The sequence below is a fragment of the Mastigoproctus giganteus genome, chromosome 5 (genome assembly GCF_048544385.1).
Source record: "Mastigoproctus giganteus isolate SK-2022 chromosome 5, ASM4854438v1, whole genome shotgun sequence".
Taxonomy (NCBI): Eukaryota; Metazoa; Arthropoda; class Arachnida; order Uropygi; family Thelyphonidae; genus Mastigoproctus; species Mastigoproctus giganteus.
In genome coordinates this window covers 114412830-114432094 of record NC_143579.1, presented here as the reverse complement: position 1 = coordinate 114432094, position 19265 = coordinate 114412830, and the positions used below count along the sequence as shown (strand labels likewise).

The window sequence follows — 19265 nt, the reverse complement described above, 5'->3', positions numbered from 1 at the left end:
AGTATTTAAATTCTATACAGTGGGACCAACTGATGATGTTACCAACAGCAAATGCAAAATGGGAAGCATTCAAAGAACTTATCTTGAAAGCTACTAGGCTTTACATACCAACTAAGAAATATTGTTCAAGGTTTAGGCCTAAATGGATGTCAGATGAACTAACCAGACATATGGCAGAGAAGAAAAATGCATGTGATATATACAAATTTACAGGTGACACAGAAGCCTATGATAGATACAAGTTGATCTGTAACCAAGTTACAAAGGAGGTTAGGCAGGCGAAGGCAGATTACGAGAAATCTTTGGCAAGGGATGCAAAGAAAAACAGCAAAGAGTTCTTTACTTATGTAAACTCTAGAAGGAAGGGGATGAATGAGATTGGTCCACTTGATATCGATGGGTCAACTGTTGATGATCCTGCTCAGGTAGCTAACAAACTAAATGAATATTTTGCATCGACATTCACACATGAGGAGTTATTCAGCGAGGGGAATGCCAGAGGTGTATTCAACTCTGGCAGTAAGCTAGAGAATCTTGTAATAACTGAGAGTAAAGTGGAGGAGAAATTGTTGAAGATAACGACAAGAAAGGCACCTGGGGAGGATGGGATCTATCCAGTTATATTAAAGGAGGCAGCGAAGGAAATAAGCAAACCCTTAGCCATAATTATGAGAGCTTCCTTGGACTCAGGGGAGGTACCCACAGACTGGAGATGTGCAAATGTGACCCCAATTCACAAAGGAGGATCAAAGGCTTACACAAGTAATTATAGACCTGTGAGTTTAACTTTTGTTCCAGGAAAATTAATGGAGGCACTGGTTAAAGAAGCACTGCAGGATCATCTAGACAAGACTTCAGTTATAGCTTGGACACAGCATGGTTTTGTTAAGGGGAAGTCTTGCCTGACCAATTTGATTGGATACTATGATGCAGTCACAAAAGAACTGGATGCAAGGAATAACTTTGATATTATATACTTGGATCTTAGAAAGGCTTTTGATACTGTTGCACATGAAAGACTGCTGCACAATTTGGAGCAGTGTGGCATTGGAGGCAAATTGCTGCTATGGATAAAGGTATGGTTGAGGGAGAGAAGACAGAGAGTGGTAATCAATGGACACTGCTCATCGTGGACAAATGTTATTAGTGGAGTCCCTCAGGGTTCAGTGTTGGTCCATTATTTTTTTCTGTATTTATAAATGATATTGGTGATGGTATATCAGGCTTAATGTCCAAGTTTGCAGATGATACGAAGGTTGGCAGGGTTGTCAAGGACACTACTACACTATGCTGCTGCAACAGGATCTGGAAAGGTTGAGCAGATGGGCTGAGAGGTGACAAATGAAGTTTAACATTGACAAATGTAAAGTAATACATATCGGAAACAGCAACCCCAGAACAATGTATCAACTCTGTGGTACTACACTGACAGTGGTAGAGAATGAAAGGGACCTGGGGGTGGTTGTGGAGGCAAATATGAAGTTCTCTGAGCAGTGCAGATGGGCTGCAAGAGTAGCTCATGGTGTATTGTCAATGATATATAGGAATTTTTCTAGCAGGGATAAGGAGGTGATTATTCCCTTGTATAAGGCAATGGTCAGACCACACTTTGAGTACTGTATGCAGGTCTGGAGGCCTCATTTCAGGAAGGATGTAGAGCTGCTGGAACGAGTACAGAGAAGGGCAACAAGATTAGTGAATGGAACAATGGGGTGCTCTTACGAAGAAAGGCTTAAGTTTTGCAAATTAGAGTATCTGGAGACTAGGCACCAGCAAGGTGATCTGATAGAGGTGTATTAAGCCTTGAATGGTTTGGGCATGCTCAATGCTGATGGGATTCTTCCTCTTGCTCAGAATAATCACCTGAGAGGGCATAAATTCAAATTGTGGAAAGACAAATGTAAGATAGACGTGCGGAAATTTGCCTTTAGCCAGCGGGTGGTTGGTTGGTGGAACAGACTTCCATCCCTTGTCGTGGAAGTTGATAGCCTAAATAAGTTTAAGGCTCAGCTGGACATGTATTTCGAATGAACAGAGGGGTGAAGTGGGAGCTTGTTTTTTTTTTTTTTTTTTTTTTTGGCTGATGCTGCATAAGCTTGCTTTCTTGCATCAAATGCCTCTACTAATGCTAATGACTTAAATAGGCTTCAAAGGTGGTCAGAAAAATAGTAACAATATTTTAAAGCAGAATACAAGGGCTTTAGACTATGGGGAATAGCAACCCCAAAATAATTTATACCTTGGTAGGGCTGAACTAAAGTCATTAGAGAGAGAAAGAAAGGAATTTGTAAGTTACAATAAGGTTGGACATGTTCTCTGAGCAATGTAGATAGGTGGCACAGAAGGCCCACAGTGTCCTATCAATGGTTTATCGAACATTTGCTTGTAAACATAGGGAGGACATAATTCCATCCCAATATGTAAGATAATTGTAAGATCACATTTGAAACTATGATCAGGTATGGAGACTGCATTTAAAAAAATACATTGAGCTTCTTGAAAAGGTCCAAAGATCAGTACCTTGCCTAGTGAGATTGGCAGAAAAGCATCCATATGAGGAATGATTTTGAAAATATGGGCTACAGAGCTTAAACTACATAATATAGAGGAGACTTAATTGAGATGTACAAGGTTCTTAGAGGTAAAATGAGTGAGAGTGAAATTTTCATTATTATAAACTATTCCAGAACTAAGGTTTTAAATTTAATATACAGGTGATAGCATGTGGAAATTCAAAGATCAGCTGGATAGACACCTATATGAGGAAAGATAGTTACATAGGTAGTTTATTTTTTTATTATTATTTTTTAAATTATTTATTTATTATTTTTTTTTTTTTGGCTGGTGCAGCAAACCCTAGTGCTTCCTTGCACAATATGGCTAATAAAAGGTAAAGGTAAAGTGCAGCCATTATCAACCCACTGCAGGATGGAAGACTCCTCAACAATTCATGCTGAGGGAAATGGACCATAATCTGCCACGCTGGTCCAGTGTGGTTTGGCAGATCAACCGTATTCAGCAGTCAGGAGCTTGAACCCCGGTCTACTCAAAGAGCGTGTGCTATTGCACTCCCACTCCTGACCACTCTACAAAACCCAAACTACAAAGTTGCAATATGGCAGTTCTCTGTACAGACCCATGTTTTTTTGAAATCTTTCATAGATATGAATATTCAATAGTTGTCATAGCTAGGAAAAGTACCAATTTGAACCTTATGGGATGAACTGACCAACACATTCTATATTGGTAGTGAAAGTTGTTACTGTTCTGCAGGATGAATGGAGGACTTTACTGCAATCGAAAAGGACGTGATTATCCTTTGTATAAGGCAATGGTCAGGCCACACCTTGTCAATGATATATAGGAATTTTGCTAGCAGAGACAAGGAGGTGATTATCCCTTTGTATAAGACACCTTGCCACACCTTGAGTACTGCATACAGGTCTGGAGGTCTCATTTTAGGAAGGATGTAGAGTTGGTAGAACGAGTACAGAGAAGGGCAAGACATGATCTCAGGAATGAGAGTAGCCTTGTTCAGGCGAAGTTTTTGTGTGGGTAATTGTGCAGTCATATATAAAGTTTTCTGAACAGTGCAAAATGTTTGCAAGAGTAGCTCATGGTGTCTTGTCAATGATATATACAGGAATATTGGTAGCAGGGATAAAGGGGTGATTGTCCCCTTGTATAAGGCAATGGTTTGGCTGCACCTTGAGTACTATATACCTGTCTTGAGGCCTCATTTTAGGAAGGATGTAGAGCTGCTGGAACTGGTTAAGAGAAGGGCAACGAGATTGGTGACTGGAACAAAGGTTGGTGTTACCAAGAAAGGCTTAAGTTCTGCAAATTACATCTTCTGGAGACTAGGCGCCTGTGAGGTGATCTAATTGAGGTGTATAAGGTCTTGAATGGATTGAGCAAGCTGAATGCAAATGGAATTGTTCATCTTGCTCAAATTACTACCTGAGGGGCCATAAATTCAAATTAAGGAAAGACAATTGTAGAATAGATATGTAGAAATTTGCCTTTAGCTAGCTGCTGGTTGATAGTTGGAAGAAACTTCCACCTGTCGTAGGGTCATTAACTTAAATAAGTTAAAGGCAAAACTAGACAAACATTTGGGAGTGAATGGATGAGTGAAATGGGATGGGTGTTTTTTTTTTTTTTTTTTTTTTTGGCTGATGCTATATAAGCTTGCTTTCTTGCATCATATGCCCTGCTAATACTAATGCTATTCTATCCATGTCTGTTCAGTCTTTTTCTTTCTTCATCTGATTATAGCTTAATCATAGTCAGTATTTCTCCCCACCCCCTTTTTTTGAGTAGTTCATTTCTCTTGAGAATAGTTTTGTATTGGCCTTTTATATTAAATATTTGTTAATATGAACATTATATGACTTTTTTAACCTAGATTTTTTTAAATGTAAGTTAGCATTTTTTTTTTAGTTCAATTTTAACTTTGGTGTTATTTGAAGAGTGACTTATTCATTATATGTATATGAGATGTTTTTAAATTCTTTAAGAAGATTTATTTATTATTTTTATGTTTTATTTGATGACATGATAGTTTAGGTTAATATTTAAGTCAGAACTATTTAGCTGGTTACTTCTTTAGTTAGTCACATCGAGAGGGATATATGAATATATGAAGCTTGTGTTCTGATGTCTATTTGAAGTATATGCGACAGTACATTAATTATATTTTGGAAAGTATAAGTGTGACCTTGGCCTAAGTCAGTAACTAGCACCACCTGGTAAAGGCCCACAAACCTTTTTTTGCAAGAGAAATGCCCAAAAGGATGTCCATTTCAGCAACACTTCTTTAGTACAACCATATACCGTCTTTTGGATTTCTTTTGTTCATTGAGACCTTGTGAGTTCTGATAAAATGGAGCTTCTCTGGTGGACAGAATTCTTTCTTTATATGATTTTTATTCTATTTCATTTTACCTTACAAACTGAGCTGCAGAAGAGAAACAATCTTTGCATATGTTTATTAGTGCCTTCCAAAATGCTTCTCCAAATTCAGCGCAGTACAGTTTCAAGCGCGTGTGTGTGTGTGTGTGTGTGTGTGTGTGTGTGTGTGTGTGTGTGTGTGTGTGTGTGTGTGTGTGTGTGTGTGTGTGTGTGTGTGTGTGTGCGCGTGCGCGCACACAAACAAACAAGTAGATTGCATTTTGCCAGGGTGATTTGTTAAGTAACTTAAGTGATTACTGTAAGCACTATTTCAGACTTGTCTAGTATTGTTACGTAATTTTTCTCTTAAAAAAAAATGCAGTTTGCTCTTCAGTATTTAATTTATTTAATGATAAGCTTTATTCCCAGTAATATGCTTTTCAATTTATGTCTTTAATATTTCCACTCAATTTTTTTAAAGAATTAAAAAAAAAAAAAAAAAAAAGTATATCATCCTTTGCATATGTGTTTATAAGTAACATATATTACTGTATTACTTTCCAGAAATTAATTTTCTTTTCTTTTTAGTTGAGGGTTTTAAGCCTGGATCCAGCTATTAGATTAAATTTGGATGAAACTATTACTCAGGATACAATCAAAAATATCATACAGGTATGGGAACTTTTTTTTATTATTATTATTTTGAATTTATATTAATTTAAGTAATTTTGGCTATACTATACTATGCTATTCTACATCACACCAGAAATACAAACAGTGTATCGTTATTGTTAAAATTCATGTTCATTACAAAGAATTTATTTCATTTCATTTAATTTCAATAACTGGGCATCTGCTAAGAGTAATAGTATTTTCTATATAACACAATGAAGCCACTGGTTTTTTCTGCACTGGCATAAAAAAAAAAAAAAAAAAAAGATAAGAAAATGCAAATTTGCAAATTAATGCTTCTCTCTTCACACGGGTAACTATCCAGTTGACCCCTTGAATTTATTCAAACTTTCAACCTCAAGTTCCTGTGAGGGCAACTTTTTCCAGTAATCAGCAACTCACTGACTAATAGAAAGAGTGACATGCAACAACTGGGAAAGCAAAGTGTGGGGAATTACAAGTCCTCCTGCGGGGGAATCCTCATGGGAAAACAAATATGTAGGCTGTGTTAGGGTTATTAACAGCACAAACATGCATACTTATATTTGTTTAATTATTAATACTATAAGAGTAGTAAATAAATTTGAGGAATTTGAATGTTGGTTAAGTTATGAAATGTGGGTATAATAGGGATATCAGAAATGTGGTGTTACTCTGACATAGAGGATGCAAAATTTGAATACAGTGAGTACATATACATAATGCTGTAACAGTGCTACACACAGTATCATTTCTGAATAGAACATTACAGAAAAGAGCACTGTTGTGCATTCCCTCAGGATTCTTTCAAACCTGCCTTGTGTCTCTGTTTAGTGACTCTTCAAAGTCAGTCAGGTATGTTCTATTAGTTTATGCTCTTAGTAACATGTTTCATTGTATGCCTGGCTGCTTAGCAACCAGCCAACCAAAGTCACCTGGAAATCTGCTGACTGACTTCTATCCTTGTGAAAGACTGTTTTTTGTAAAATGTTAAAGCAGTTTTTGGGTTTCTCACCACAACCCTGTGAAGAAAAGGAAGAGAGGATATAATAGTAGTAGGGATAGACAGGTATACTAGAAGGAAAATAGAGGAGTTGGCATCCACTAAAAGAAAAAATGGTGTATGAGATGTGATGTAAAAGATAGTACATATGGGGGGGAGGAATTGTATAGAATTGTACAGGGGTGGGGGGATAATACAGTATTAGGGGATGATAGAAGAGGTATCTCCTGTTCTGGATGGAACACAGAGTTAATGTTGGAGCAGGCACGGTGCAATGTGTGTGCTGTTTGACAGCATCACATGGCCTGTTTAATGATCTTTAATATGCGAGTATAAGTAGTATAATGCTGGTGCTGGCTGTCTGTCTGCCCAAGTATTGTGCTCTCTATCTGGACTGCTGTGTCAATCTCATATACACCATTGTAGCCTTTTCATATTTCGACAAGGCTGTATCCAGCCCTGGTGGCCACATTGTAGATAAAGAAATTGGTCTACTTAGCAACAACTACACAGAGTTGAGGGTCACAGTCAGGAATAATCTGTCTTGAGTAAGAGGTGTTAATAGTTTGGGGTTACATTCAAACACAGATGTACAGCTATCTCACTAGAATTCAACACGAAATATATATGTAAAAGGCAAAACTAAATATGTGTAAAATTACACTGGCCAACAAAAACTTTTTTTTTTCATACCTCTTGAGCAAATATTGCAGATTCTAAAGGAAATTGATCCTCTGGTTCCAAAAATGCTGAAATTATTTTTAATATTTTTGTCTCCATTTAAAAGATACACTGAAATTTTAGTAATTTAATGAATGACCAGTTTCAAATATTATACAATAATATACACTAGTGTTCAAAGAAAGTGCATCACCCCTTAAAATTGTAATTGTCATTTGAATAAAGTTTATGGCAATATTTCTTACAGATTGCATCAGATAAGATTGACGTGCGTATGTGATGACATAATATTGCATCAGCTGTTACTTTCAGCTATATAAGCGACTCTGCAAGAGTTGCAGTCATTCCTTGCTTGTGTCAGGATGGCGAGTTATGTGCAGTTGACGCCACGAATAAAGAGTACTATTTATTGTTGCTTTACATGAGGAACGATGTTCTTCCCATCGTATTGCTTATAGAATGTCTTGTAATCAGTCGACAGTGAGTAGATTTCTTTCCAAACTCAAGAATACTGGTTCTGCAGATAGGAAAAAACAAACCGGATGCAAATGAGTCTCTGTGCCAAAACAGGACCGTGTTTTGAAGCACTTATGCCTTAAAAACCGTAAAGAAAGCTTTTTTGGCTGAGCTGAAAAGAGAATGGGAAGAACATACAGGAACAGTCAGAAGATGTCTCATCAAAAATGGGCTTGTAGCCCATCATCCGAAGAAGAAGAAGCTTCTCCACACACAGAAAAATTAAAAAGGCCCAATTAATTTGGTGTGAGGAGCATGTCAAATGGACCCCCGAGCAATGGAAGTTAGTTATTTTCTCAAATGAGAAGAAATTCAACCTGCATGGCTCTGATGGAAGAGAAATGATTTGCAGTAGATGTGGTAAAGAATACCATCCAGACTGTATGGTGTCTACAGTGAAATTCCCTTCCAGCCAAATGATATGGGGATGCATTTTGTATTGTGGAGCAGGTCACCTGCAGTTTATAAAAGGTTCCGTAAATGCCAATGGATACCTGGCTATACTAGAAGGCAAATTATTGCCAACCATTAGAGACAATTTCAACCTGCCAAGTAAATGCATCTTTCAGGACGACTCTACTCCTTGTCATTGGATGAAAAGTGTAAGTAGGCACTTCTATAGTTACTTTAGCTTCATTTCTGCATTAGAGGTTTGACAGTGATGTGTTTACATTTGTTACAGGTGATAGTAGTAGTAGTGGCATGTGACGCAAGAAAGCAAGTGTATGAGCTTATGCAGCATCAGCCAAAAAAAAAATCACACCATTCCCTCCAAATGCCTGTCCAGTTCCTCCTTAAATTTATTTAACCTATCAACTTCCACAACGACAGATGGAAGTTTGTTCCATCAATTAACCACCCGCTGGCTAAAGGCAAATTTCCGCACATCTATTCTACATCTGTCTTTTCTTAATTTGAATTTATGCCCCCTTAGGTTCGTAATCTGAACAAATGGAAGGATCCCATCAGAATTCAGCGTGCTTAACCCATTCAAGGCCTTATACACCTCAGTCAGATCACTGCGCGAGTGCCTAGTCTCCAGCCACTGCAATTTGCAGAACTTAAGCCTCTCTTGGTAAGAGGATCCCTTCATTCCCCTCACCAATCTTGTTGCCCTTCTCTGTACATGCTCAAGCAAATCTACATCCTTCCTAAAATGAGACCTCCAGACCTGTACGCAATACTCAAGGCGTGGCCTGACCATTGCCTTATACAGAGGGACAATCACCTCCTTTTCCCTGCTAGCAAAATTCCTATATATCATTGACAAAACCCCATGACCTGCCCTGGCAGCCTGTCTGCATTGCTCAGAAAACTTCATATCTGACTGCACAATTACTTCCAGGTCTCTTTCATTTTCTACCACACATTTGGTACATTTCTCTGGGGTTACTTCTACCCATATGCAGTACTTTGCATTTGTCAAGGTTAAACTTCAGTTGCCACTTCTTAGCCCATCTGCCCAAATTATCTAGATCCTGTTGCAGTAGCACACTCCCATTACTGTCATTAACAACCCTGCCAACCTTTGTATCATCTGCAAACTTCAACCCTAAGCCTGATATACTTTCATCAATATCATTGATAAATAGACAAAACAACAGGGGACCCAACACCGAACCCTGTGGGCCTCCACTAATAACATTAGTCCACAAAGAGCAACACCCATTAATTACCATAATGATAAAATGGTTGGAAGAACTGTCCATTACAACTCTTAGCTGCCCAGGAAACATCCCGGACCTGAATCCTATAGAGAACTGTTGGCATGTGTAGAATCTGCAGTTGCCAGGAAGAAATCAAAAACTCTTTGTGAACTTTAGGAAACCATATGTGTTTGGAACCACAAACTATCTGTTGATTATCTTCAGAAATTGATCTTGGCAATGCCTCGATGGTGTGCTGCAGTCATCAGGGCCAGAGGCGGTTCAACTAAGTATTAGTTTGCACCTGGTGAACTTTTCATTTTGTTTTCCATTTAAAATGATAAACTGAAGCAAATTGAGGGCTTCTGGTAACATTTCAGCCATAATTGTTGTGTTTACCAAAACTGTTGTGTAAAGGTTGCAATTGCTCATTTTGGAATATTTTGGGAGCACCTGTCAAATATTACTTAGTTTTTGCCTTAACTATTAATAAATATGTTTGGTTTATATTTCTATTTGTTATGCTAGTCATTAATGTAATGTAGCATACCATCACAAAAAAGGGTTAGAAATGTGAAATTCCTAGGTGATGCACTTTTCTTTGAACATCCAGTGCTGTCTAAAAATTAGTCTTATTCATTTTAAAATACTTTAAACAAACATATATTGTACTACATACATCTTATTTTCTTAGAAATGTTTGCCATTCAGAAAGTTTTTCTTTATAGTTCATTTTGTTTTTAATCCCACTTAATAAACCACTTCCAATCTTCCATCATGGGAGTATTCCAGCAACCTCAGTACTGCTTTTCCAATCATTTATATGTCCTGATAAAAGCATTCCAAGTCCTGTCTCACTTACATCGCCCAATGAGGAAAAAAAGCGAGATCAGAATGAAGAAAATATATTTTGAAAGACATCTGGCAGCCCAATCTTTATAACATTGAAGTAGTGTTGATGCCAGAGTTCATAATTATCTTCTTTCCTTCTTCCAAGAAATCCATGCACAACAGCTTTAAATGAACACCAAGCTGCTGGATTTCACTATCCTGCAGCTTTGTTTCAAATGCATCATCTTTGAAGAGTTTCTTTATTTGAGGCCCAGTGAAAATTCCTTTTGTCAGATCTGTGTTTGTTAAATTAGGAAAAACTTTATGTAAGTAGCAGAATCCACTTCCTTGTTAATCCAGAGCCTTTACAAAATTCTTCAATAATCCAAGCTTTATACAAATGGAAGATGGAAAAACTTATTTGTTTCAACCAATGGAATGTATTTTGTATTACTTCTCCTTTTAAATACATTCCTATATCCCCACTTTTCCCAACTGCTGGACAATGTAATGTTTTTTTTGTTATATGGCTATCCCATAAATATAGAAAACAAGAGTGCTTTATGAAACCACATTATAGAGGGAAGTTTCATAAAACATGCTTATTTTAGTACTCATAATTTGAATGCACCCAGTGGGCAATCAAATTACAAGTACTTTTAAAGGTCACCACAGATAGTCTATGCAAAGCCATGTCACTTTATTGTACTCAGGATCTTTAGCATTAGCATTAGCAGAGGCATATGATGCAAGAAAGCAAGCTTATGCGGCATCAGCCAAAAAAGAAAACAAAAAAAAAAACACCACTCCCATTTCACCCCTCCATTCATTCGAAATACCTGCCCAGCTGAGCCTTAAATTTATTTAGGCTATCAACTTCCACAACAAGGGATGGAAGTCTGTTCCACCAACCAACTACCCGCTGGCTAAAGGCAAATTTCTGCACATCTTGTATATACTTTCATATGTTTTTGTTTAAGCCAACAGCACAAAGTAAAAGAACTAATAGGAATGCATTTCCATTATGCAGCAAAACTACTTTTACACTTAATTTTGAGGCATCAATAAATATATGCCATTCATTAGGACTGTGTTCATTGCCCACTTCCTTCAGAAGACCACTAATGTCTTTATAGAAACACATACCATCTTCCATAAATATTTTGAAAACACTTTGTAACATAGAGCCAGTTCTGCTTGCCATTTAGATAAGTCTGAATTGTGAAGTAATTCATTCAGTTTGTCTTGCTTAATTAAGTATGGTGTGGTATAATTTTCTGGCTCTAGTTCAAATCTGTTGAAGAGGATGGTTCAGCAAAGCCTGAAACATAGGAATCCTCACTGTATTCATCACTGTTTCCTTTATCCCATGATTCTGGAGGGGAGGACAGGCCTTATTGCAGAATATTATTAGAATTATTAGTGGCAAATGATTCAATAAAGCTAACTTACACAGCATCACCCAAAAAAAGGAAAAATAAAAAAAACCTTCCTGCATCACCTCTCCTCCTTCAAATAGTTTGTCTATTTCTTGTTCGAATTCCTTCAAACCACCGACTTTCACAACAGCAGATGGAAGTTTGTTCCAACAGTCAACCACTTGCTGGCTGAAGGCAAACTTCTGCACATTTATCCTGCAACCATTCTTCCTAAATCTGAATTTATCCCCCATGTGTGTATTTCTTCTTTGTGATATGTTAGGATATTTGATGTAGACATCCCTGATATTTTTATCATAAAGAAATAACAATCGTCAGTATGGTTTAATAGTGCTCATCAAACCATAGGAACAGCGAAGGGGATACTTTTAATTTTCTTGGTTAGCCACATCCTCAGATTTATAGTGCAGGTAATACAGCACATATGTGGAGTCCAGTTTTGTACTGATCAATGATTCACAACCAAATTACAAAGAATGTGAACTTGTAGTAATACTGTACATATTATTCCTCTGAGTTTTTGTTGTAAATTGTCCATACATATAGCAAAAATTGTCAGGGCGATTCAGATACTTCCTTTGCTTCTACTTAAACTGAGAGCCCTGTCGATCAATTCGGCCCTGGAAAGATTGTGCAAGGCTCAAGGGGTAGAATTTTTTTCAGCCTGGTCTGTACTTGTTAACAGGAAAGACTGCTTCTACAGGGATGGGATACACTTAAATAGAAAGGGTGCAAGAATGTTTGCTGATGCTATCGAGGCAATGTTAGGTGGGTCGGAAAACTGATAGATTGGGGGGATACAAGGACTAATAGATTAACAGTAGCCACTGGCAGAGGTGAAAGTGATTCTTGCACTGCTTCTATTGGAATGAGCCGCAGCCTGGAAAATAAGATTCAGGATATTTCAGAGTCTGCTGAGAATCATTGGGGTACAAGTAAACACATGGGTTGTGTTAGGGTAGCTAAGAAAAAGAACAGGTGCATGTATACTTGCGTGTACACCAATGCTAGGCGTTTAGTAAATAAATTTGATGAATTTGAGTTATTGCTCAAAACATCAAAGGCAGATATTGTGGGGATTTCAGAGACGTGGTATCACACAGATATAAGGAATGCAGAACTGGAATTTGGGGAGAACAATGTCTACAGAAAGGATAGACAGGATAGGAAGGGAGGAGGGGTTATGCTATTAGTTAAGAAATACATAAAATCCAAGGAAGTGAAGCCAGTCAACATCGCTGGACAGTGCAGTGTTGAATCAGTTTGGTGTGACATAAGCATTGGGAGATCAAAATTGAGAGTAGGAGTGTGCTATAGGCCTAATGACTCTGATGAGTATAATAAGAAACTGTACACGGAAATAGAGTGGGCCAGTAAATCAGAGAGTCTTATAATGGGGGATTTTAATTTCCCAGATATTGACTGGAATTTGGGGGCTGGTCACTCACACACTAGCAAGGCTTTTGTGGATTTATTGGATGATTGTTTTCTACGTCAGCATGTTTGGGAGGCAACTAGAGGGAGTAATACTCATGATTTGATTATCAGTAGTGATTCTTCATGCATTAAGAATCTGCAGGTAAATGAACCACTAGGTGGCAGTGATCACAGTGTGCTGAAGTGGGATTTACTCAAAGAGGTAACTACCATTAGGGGTAATGGGAAGGGTTATTGCTTTCGTAAAGGCGACTACGATGGACTGAGACAGTATTTAAATTCTATACAATGGGACCAACTGATGATGTTACCAACAGCAAATTCAAAATGGGAAGCATTCAAATAACTTATCTTGGAAGCTACTAGGCTTTACATACCAACTAAGAAATATTGTTCAAGGTTTAGGCCCCCCTCGACGTGGGCACCTGTACGTGGTGAGGGGACCTCCCAGTGATGCTGCTGGACTTCCAGATTAGCATCACTGGGATCCAACCCACAGCCCAGGTTCCAGGCTTACATCAATGGAATCCGGCGTGTTTGCCGTGTGCTGCGACCCGTGGAAATTCGGAAAGGGGGATCCTGGTGGTTGAGGGGCCCAGCTTCAATACATCACTTTGGCTCCTGCTTCGAAAAGACGGGAGGTCCTGGAAGGCCTGGCTAGGATCAATCGGCTAGTAGGCTCGCCTGCAAGGGTCAACCGTGTCATTGCCATGCCCCTACCCTCATGGTCTGAGGGACAGGATTCAGGCTGGCGGTGGTGCGGGTATGGTGTCTGGGTGGCCCTGGTGTTCCACTCCCGAGTGCATTTATTGCATGCCGGGTAATGGGCATCCCTTTGGGCTCCATGGTGGATGGGAAGCCCGGGCACTGAACCATATAAAAACTCTATGAATCCTGATAAACTAACTTCTTCAGGGGCCTCAACCCGGTCCCTATCTGAAACCATAGACAAAGATACTGATAGCATTATTGCTACAACGAGGCAGCAAACAGGAATATCATCAGGGCCTGTTCCAAGATTTTTAATTATTCATTCTACCAATGAAACACCGATTGGCAAAATGTCACTCTTCTTTATACAGAAAGGGTTAGATGGGATAGCAGGGTCACCCAAATGTTAAGAGGCTCCGTTCTGGAGACCTCTTAATTGAAACCAAAACAGAGAGGCAGTCTGAGCAACTACTCCGCGCAACATCAATCGGAGGAGTACCCATAACCGTGACACCATGTAGAACACTCAATTCATCAAGAGGTGTCATTTTCGGAGTGGGACCTTCTCGACGTAACCGAGGAAGAAATCTGCTCAGAATTGAAACCACAGGGAGTTATCGCCGTTAAGATAATTAATGCATGTAGGGATGGGAAACTTGTTAAAACCAGGAGCATTATCCTGACTTTTAACTCGCCCAAACCTCCTGATGAGATTAAATCTGGCTACATCAACTGTTCAGTGCATCCATATCCACGTTATCTCTTAAGTCCTCAAAAACCTGCACAAAAAGACCAATCAGCTGCCACTCCTATATCGGTTCCTCCTAATGCTCCACAAGTTTGTTTGTTATTTGGTTTTTAGGAGCATTAGCAACTAAGGCCATATTGCTCCGGGATATGCGGTGGTCATTCCCTGACCTTTCCGCATCCTCCGTATTTGGTGGTGACGGGCTCGAACCCCGGTCTAATCAAGAAGCGTGTTCTACGCACTGCCGCTCCTTCCCACCTGGCTACGGAGGCGCCTGCTCCACAAGTAACAAAAGCAATTACGAAAGAAAAGAATAAGAAAGGTGAAGTACCCCCTAGTACCCAAGAAAACATGGATGTCGAGCAGAAGGAGGTACCCGAAGATTCAGTTTTGGAGCTCTTTGCTGAGGAGAAAATGGTCACTGGTCCGCGTCCGTACTTCTCCCGGAAGGATAAAGCCAAAACTGAAAAAGGTAAGCCCTCAGCACCTCGGAAGCCGCCTGATGGACCCACCAAGCCAAAATAATGGCTAAATTCCTACAGTGGAACTGTCGTGGATTCCGGCGAAACGATGATGACATCAAGGCCCTTCTGCAAAAGCATGAGCCAGTCTGCTTTTGCTTACAAGAGACATACCTGAAGGCAAATGAAAATCCTTCGCTTCGTAACACTACTGTTATTCGAAAGGACAGAACTGGGGATGGACCTACTCATGGGGGTGTTTCTATAATTCTGGGCAACCATACCCCATATCAAACTATTGCGCTCACCACCAACATAGAAGCAGTAGCGGTTCGCCTTACGGTAGGATTCTAATTAGATAGTATGAATCAGAGCTGTAATACTCAATATGTTCTACGTTGATAATGATATTAGTAAATTAATAAGAGGAGTTTACCTCAATATAGTACGTGGAACACTTCCGTATGATACCCTCCAGAAATTAAAACGGAAAAAACGAAAAAATCGACAACTTACCGGTACATTAAAGTAAAATATAAATAATTAAAGTAAATTATAAATAATTAAATAATCAATTTAACACAATTCAAAATCAATTCAAAACAATTAAAATTCAAATTAACGCAATTAAAAGAATCTAACGAAAATATTCAAAACGATTTTTACTGGTAGGATTCTAAATAACAGTCTGCTCAGTTTATTTGCCACCTGGGGCTGATATTTCCCAGAGAGACCTTGATGATCTCATTGTGCAGCTGCCTACTCCTGTCTTACTCCTGGGCGATTTCAATGGACATAAGACCCTGTGGGGTAGTGGAAACGTTAATGGAAGGGGACGTGTCATAGAGCATATGCTCAATGACAATGACCTATCCCTTCTAAATGTGGGAACTAACACCTTTTTCCACATGCCTACCCTTACGTTCTCTGCTATTGACCTCTCTATATGCTCCCCCTCTCTCCTTCCTTCAATCACTTGGGAGGTAGAGGAGAATCTTTATGGAAGTGATCACTTTCCAGTGATAACCAGCCTACTTAAAGGGACGCCATGCTCACCTTTTAGGTTACCACGATGGAAGATTGATCAGGCTGACTGGAACACCTTTCAACACCTGGTAGACTCTAACATCAGTACAGTCAGTCGGGAGCCTATCAATGACGCATTGACGTACATCACAGAAAGCATTATCCATGCAGCTGCAGCTACAATTCCGAAAACATCTACCCGGTTTCCGCCATTTCCAAAACCTTGGTGGAATATTGAATGCACAGCAGCAAAAACAGTACAAAATAAAGCTTGGGGGATATTCCGACGATATCCTACCACAGCCAATCTCTTAGCCTTTGAACGTGAACGCGCGATATATTTGTTGTCAGAGCCAAAAGGAATCGTGGGTCCGCTTTACATCCACCATTACTCAGTCAACCAGCAGTAAAGCTATCTGGGACAAAATCCCGAAAATGAAGGGTAAATATACATCGCACCCTTCATCGGTCCTGGAGTGTAATGGATGTGGATATTGCAGACCCAACTACAATAGCCAATGTTCTTGGGGAGACCTTTTCTGCCATCTCGTCAACATCTGCTTACTCCCCAGAATTTCTGGTCTGGAAAGATAAACTTTAAATCTAAAAGATCTCATCCCTATAACGGGCCCTTTACCACGGAAGAGTTAGAAACATCTCTAACTCTTACCAAGGCAAGTGCTGCTGGACCAGATCTTATCCATTATGATATGATGAAACATCTGTCTGCAAAATCCATGGACCAACTGCTTTTTCTATATAACAGAATATTTCAAGAAGAGCAGTTTCCGGATTCCTGGCATAAGGCAATAAGGCATAAGTGCTTGCCTTTCCTAAGCCAGGAAAGGATCCTAAAATCCCAACGAACTACCGTCCTATTGCTCTGACTAGCTGTCTGTGCAAAATTCTGGAGAGAATGGTCAATGCTCGCCTTATATGGTATTTGGAGGCTAATGGGTTCCTCTCCAGATTTCAGTGCGGCTTCCGTAGGAATAGGTCAACTTTGGACCATTTAATCAGGCTCGAAACTTCCATTCGAGATGCCTTTTTAAAACGAGAACACCTGGTGTCAGTGTTCTTCGATATGGAAAAAGCTTATGACACAACTTGGAGATTTGGAATTTTAAAAGACGTCTACAGCATCGGCCTTGGAGGTAATCTCCCCAATTTTATTAAAAACTTCTTATGTCACCGTTCTTTCCAAGTCCGTGTAGGATCTACTCTCTCTCGCTCTTTTAGCCAAGTGGAGGGAGTACCTCGAGGATCCGTTTTAAGTGTCACGCTTTTTGCCATTAAAGTGAATTCCATCATAGAACAACTTTCTCCAACTGTAAACTGTGCCCTCTATGTTGACGATTTTAGCATATTCTGTCATTCCTGCAACATGAGGGTAATTGAGAGGCAACTGCAATGTGCCATTGACCATTTGAACTGTGCCCTCTGGCACAGTTCAAATGGTCAATGGTTCATCCCACAGCGCCAGTTCTGCTTACCAAAAGTGGCCCACTGGGCACTCACATCCTTCCCTCGAGCGCCAGCTATCCTGAGGGAAACTTCGGAGGGAACCAGCTACTAGATGGTTCGATTAGTCTTTCGCCCCTATACCCGGGTCTGACGATCGATTTGCACGTCAGAACCGCTGCGGACCTCCACCAGAGTTTCCTCTGGCTTCGTCCTGCCCAGGCATAGTTCACCATCTTTCGGGTCCCAACGTGTACGCTCTCACTCCGCCCCACCGACAATGCAGGTGGGACGGGCCGTTGGTTTTATCGGACAATGACAACATGTCTGTCATTCCTGCAACATGAGGGTAATTGAGAGGCAACTGCAATGTGCCATTGACCATTTGAACTCATGGGCAACGAATAACGGGTTCAGGTTCTCTCCACAAAAGACTGTTTGCATGCATTTTTGCAGAAAGCGCAATCTTCACCCTGAACCTGAACTGAGGCTTGGACAAAATGCTATCCCAGTAGTACCTGAGACTAAATTTTTGGGGCTTATATTCGATAAAAAGCTGACCTTTCTAGAACACATCCATCAACTACGTGCAAAGTGCACGAGAGGTTTGAATATCCTATGTGCAATCTCCTCACATTCTTGGCGCGCTGACCGATGTACCCTTTTGCGCCTCTATCGTGCACTCGTATGATCCAAGTTAGATTACGGGTGCCAGGGGTACGCATCCTCTAGACTCAGCGTACTCTGATGGCTGGATCCCATCCACCATCAGGCAATCCGTATTGCCACTGGAGCATTTCGAACTTCTCCTGTCCATAGTCTCTATGTCAAAGCGAATGAGCCCTCGTTATCGCTTTGGAGGAAACAGTTGTCTCTACAGTATGCTTTGAAACTGAAATCCTTGCCAGACCATCCAACGTGGACACCCGTTTTTGAGCCACGTTGGGAAAATCTGTACATTCGCCAGACTGCCAATCAACCATTCGGTGTTCGTATCCAAAGGCTACTCAATGATTTGAACATAACATTAGACAATGTTGCCCCATCACCAGGGCAACCTTTTCCACCCTGCTCGTGTCCCAAACTGCAACTTCTCCCTTAACAATTGGAGAAAGGACAATACTTCATCCACCCTCTACCTGCAGCTCTTTTTAGCAGAGCGCTCGGAACATGCTGACTTCTTGCCCATCTACACAGATGGCTCGAGGTCAGAAATGTCTGTCGGATCTGCAGCTGTTTTCCCAGACACCACGGTATCTGAGCAGATCTCCAACGAATGTAGTGTGTTCACTGCAGAGCTGCATGCGGTTGAACTAGCCTTAGATCGTATACAAACCACCCACCACAAAAAATATATTATATATACCAATTCTCTGTGTTCATTGCAGGCTTTATCATCGGTGAGGTTCAACCCTCATCCTGTCCTGACCCGTATACAGCAGAAGCTGCACTTCCTTGCAGAATTCAAATTTGATGTTCGTTTCTGCTGGATCCCAGGCCACATTGGGATCTCAGGAAATGATTTGGCAGACACTGCAGCCAAATCAGCGAACCTATTTAACTCTTGCCTGTTAGTCCCCTATACAGACTACAGGCCAGTAATTCGAAAGAAACTGGTATCCCAATGGCAACACTCATTGTATGGACAGACTACAAACAAGTTATATGAGATTAAGCCTGTAATTGAACATTGGCAGTCTAGTCTGCGCAGGAATCGAAAAGAGGAAGTTGTTCTATCTCAGCTCCACATAGGACATTGTC

General features: G+C 40.0%; 1 protein-coding gene across 6 annotated transcripts in view; it reads left to right on the top strand.

Annotated features, from left to right (window-relative positions):
• Positions 1-19265, top strand: part of LOC150085649 (cilia- and flagella-associated protein 206) — a 465016-nt gene that overhangs the window by 41350 nt on the left and 404401 nt on the right. For 5 of the 6 annotated variants that reach the window (XM_090373411.1, XM_090373415.1, XM_090373413.1 and 2 more), the window contains exon 3: positions 5482-5565. The exons of the other annotated variant lie outside the window; for it this stretch is intronic. In XM_090373411.1, coding sequence (XP_090229537.1) covers positions 5482-5565 — 84 coding nt within the window. The remainder of the gene's footprint in view (positions 1-5481; positions 5566-19265) is intronic. 6 annotated transcript variants of the gene reach the window in all.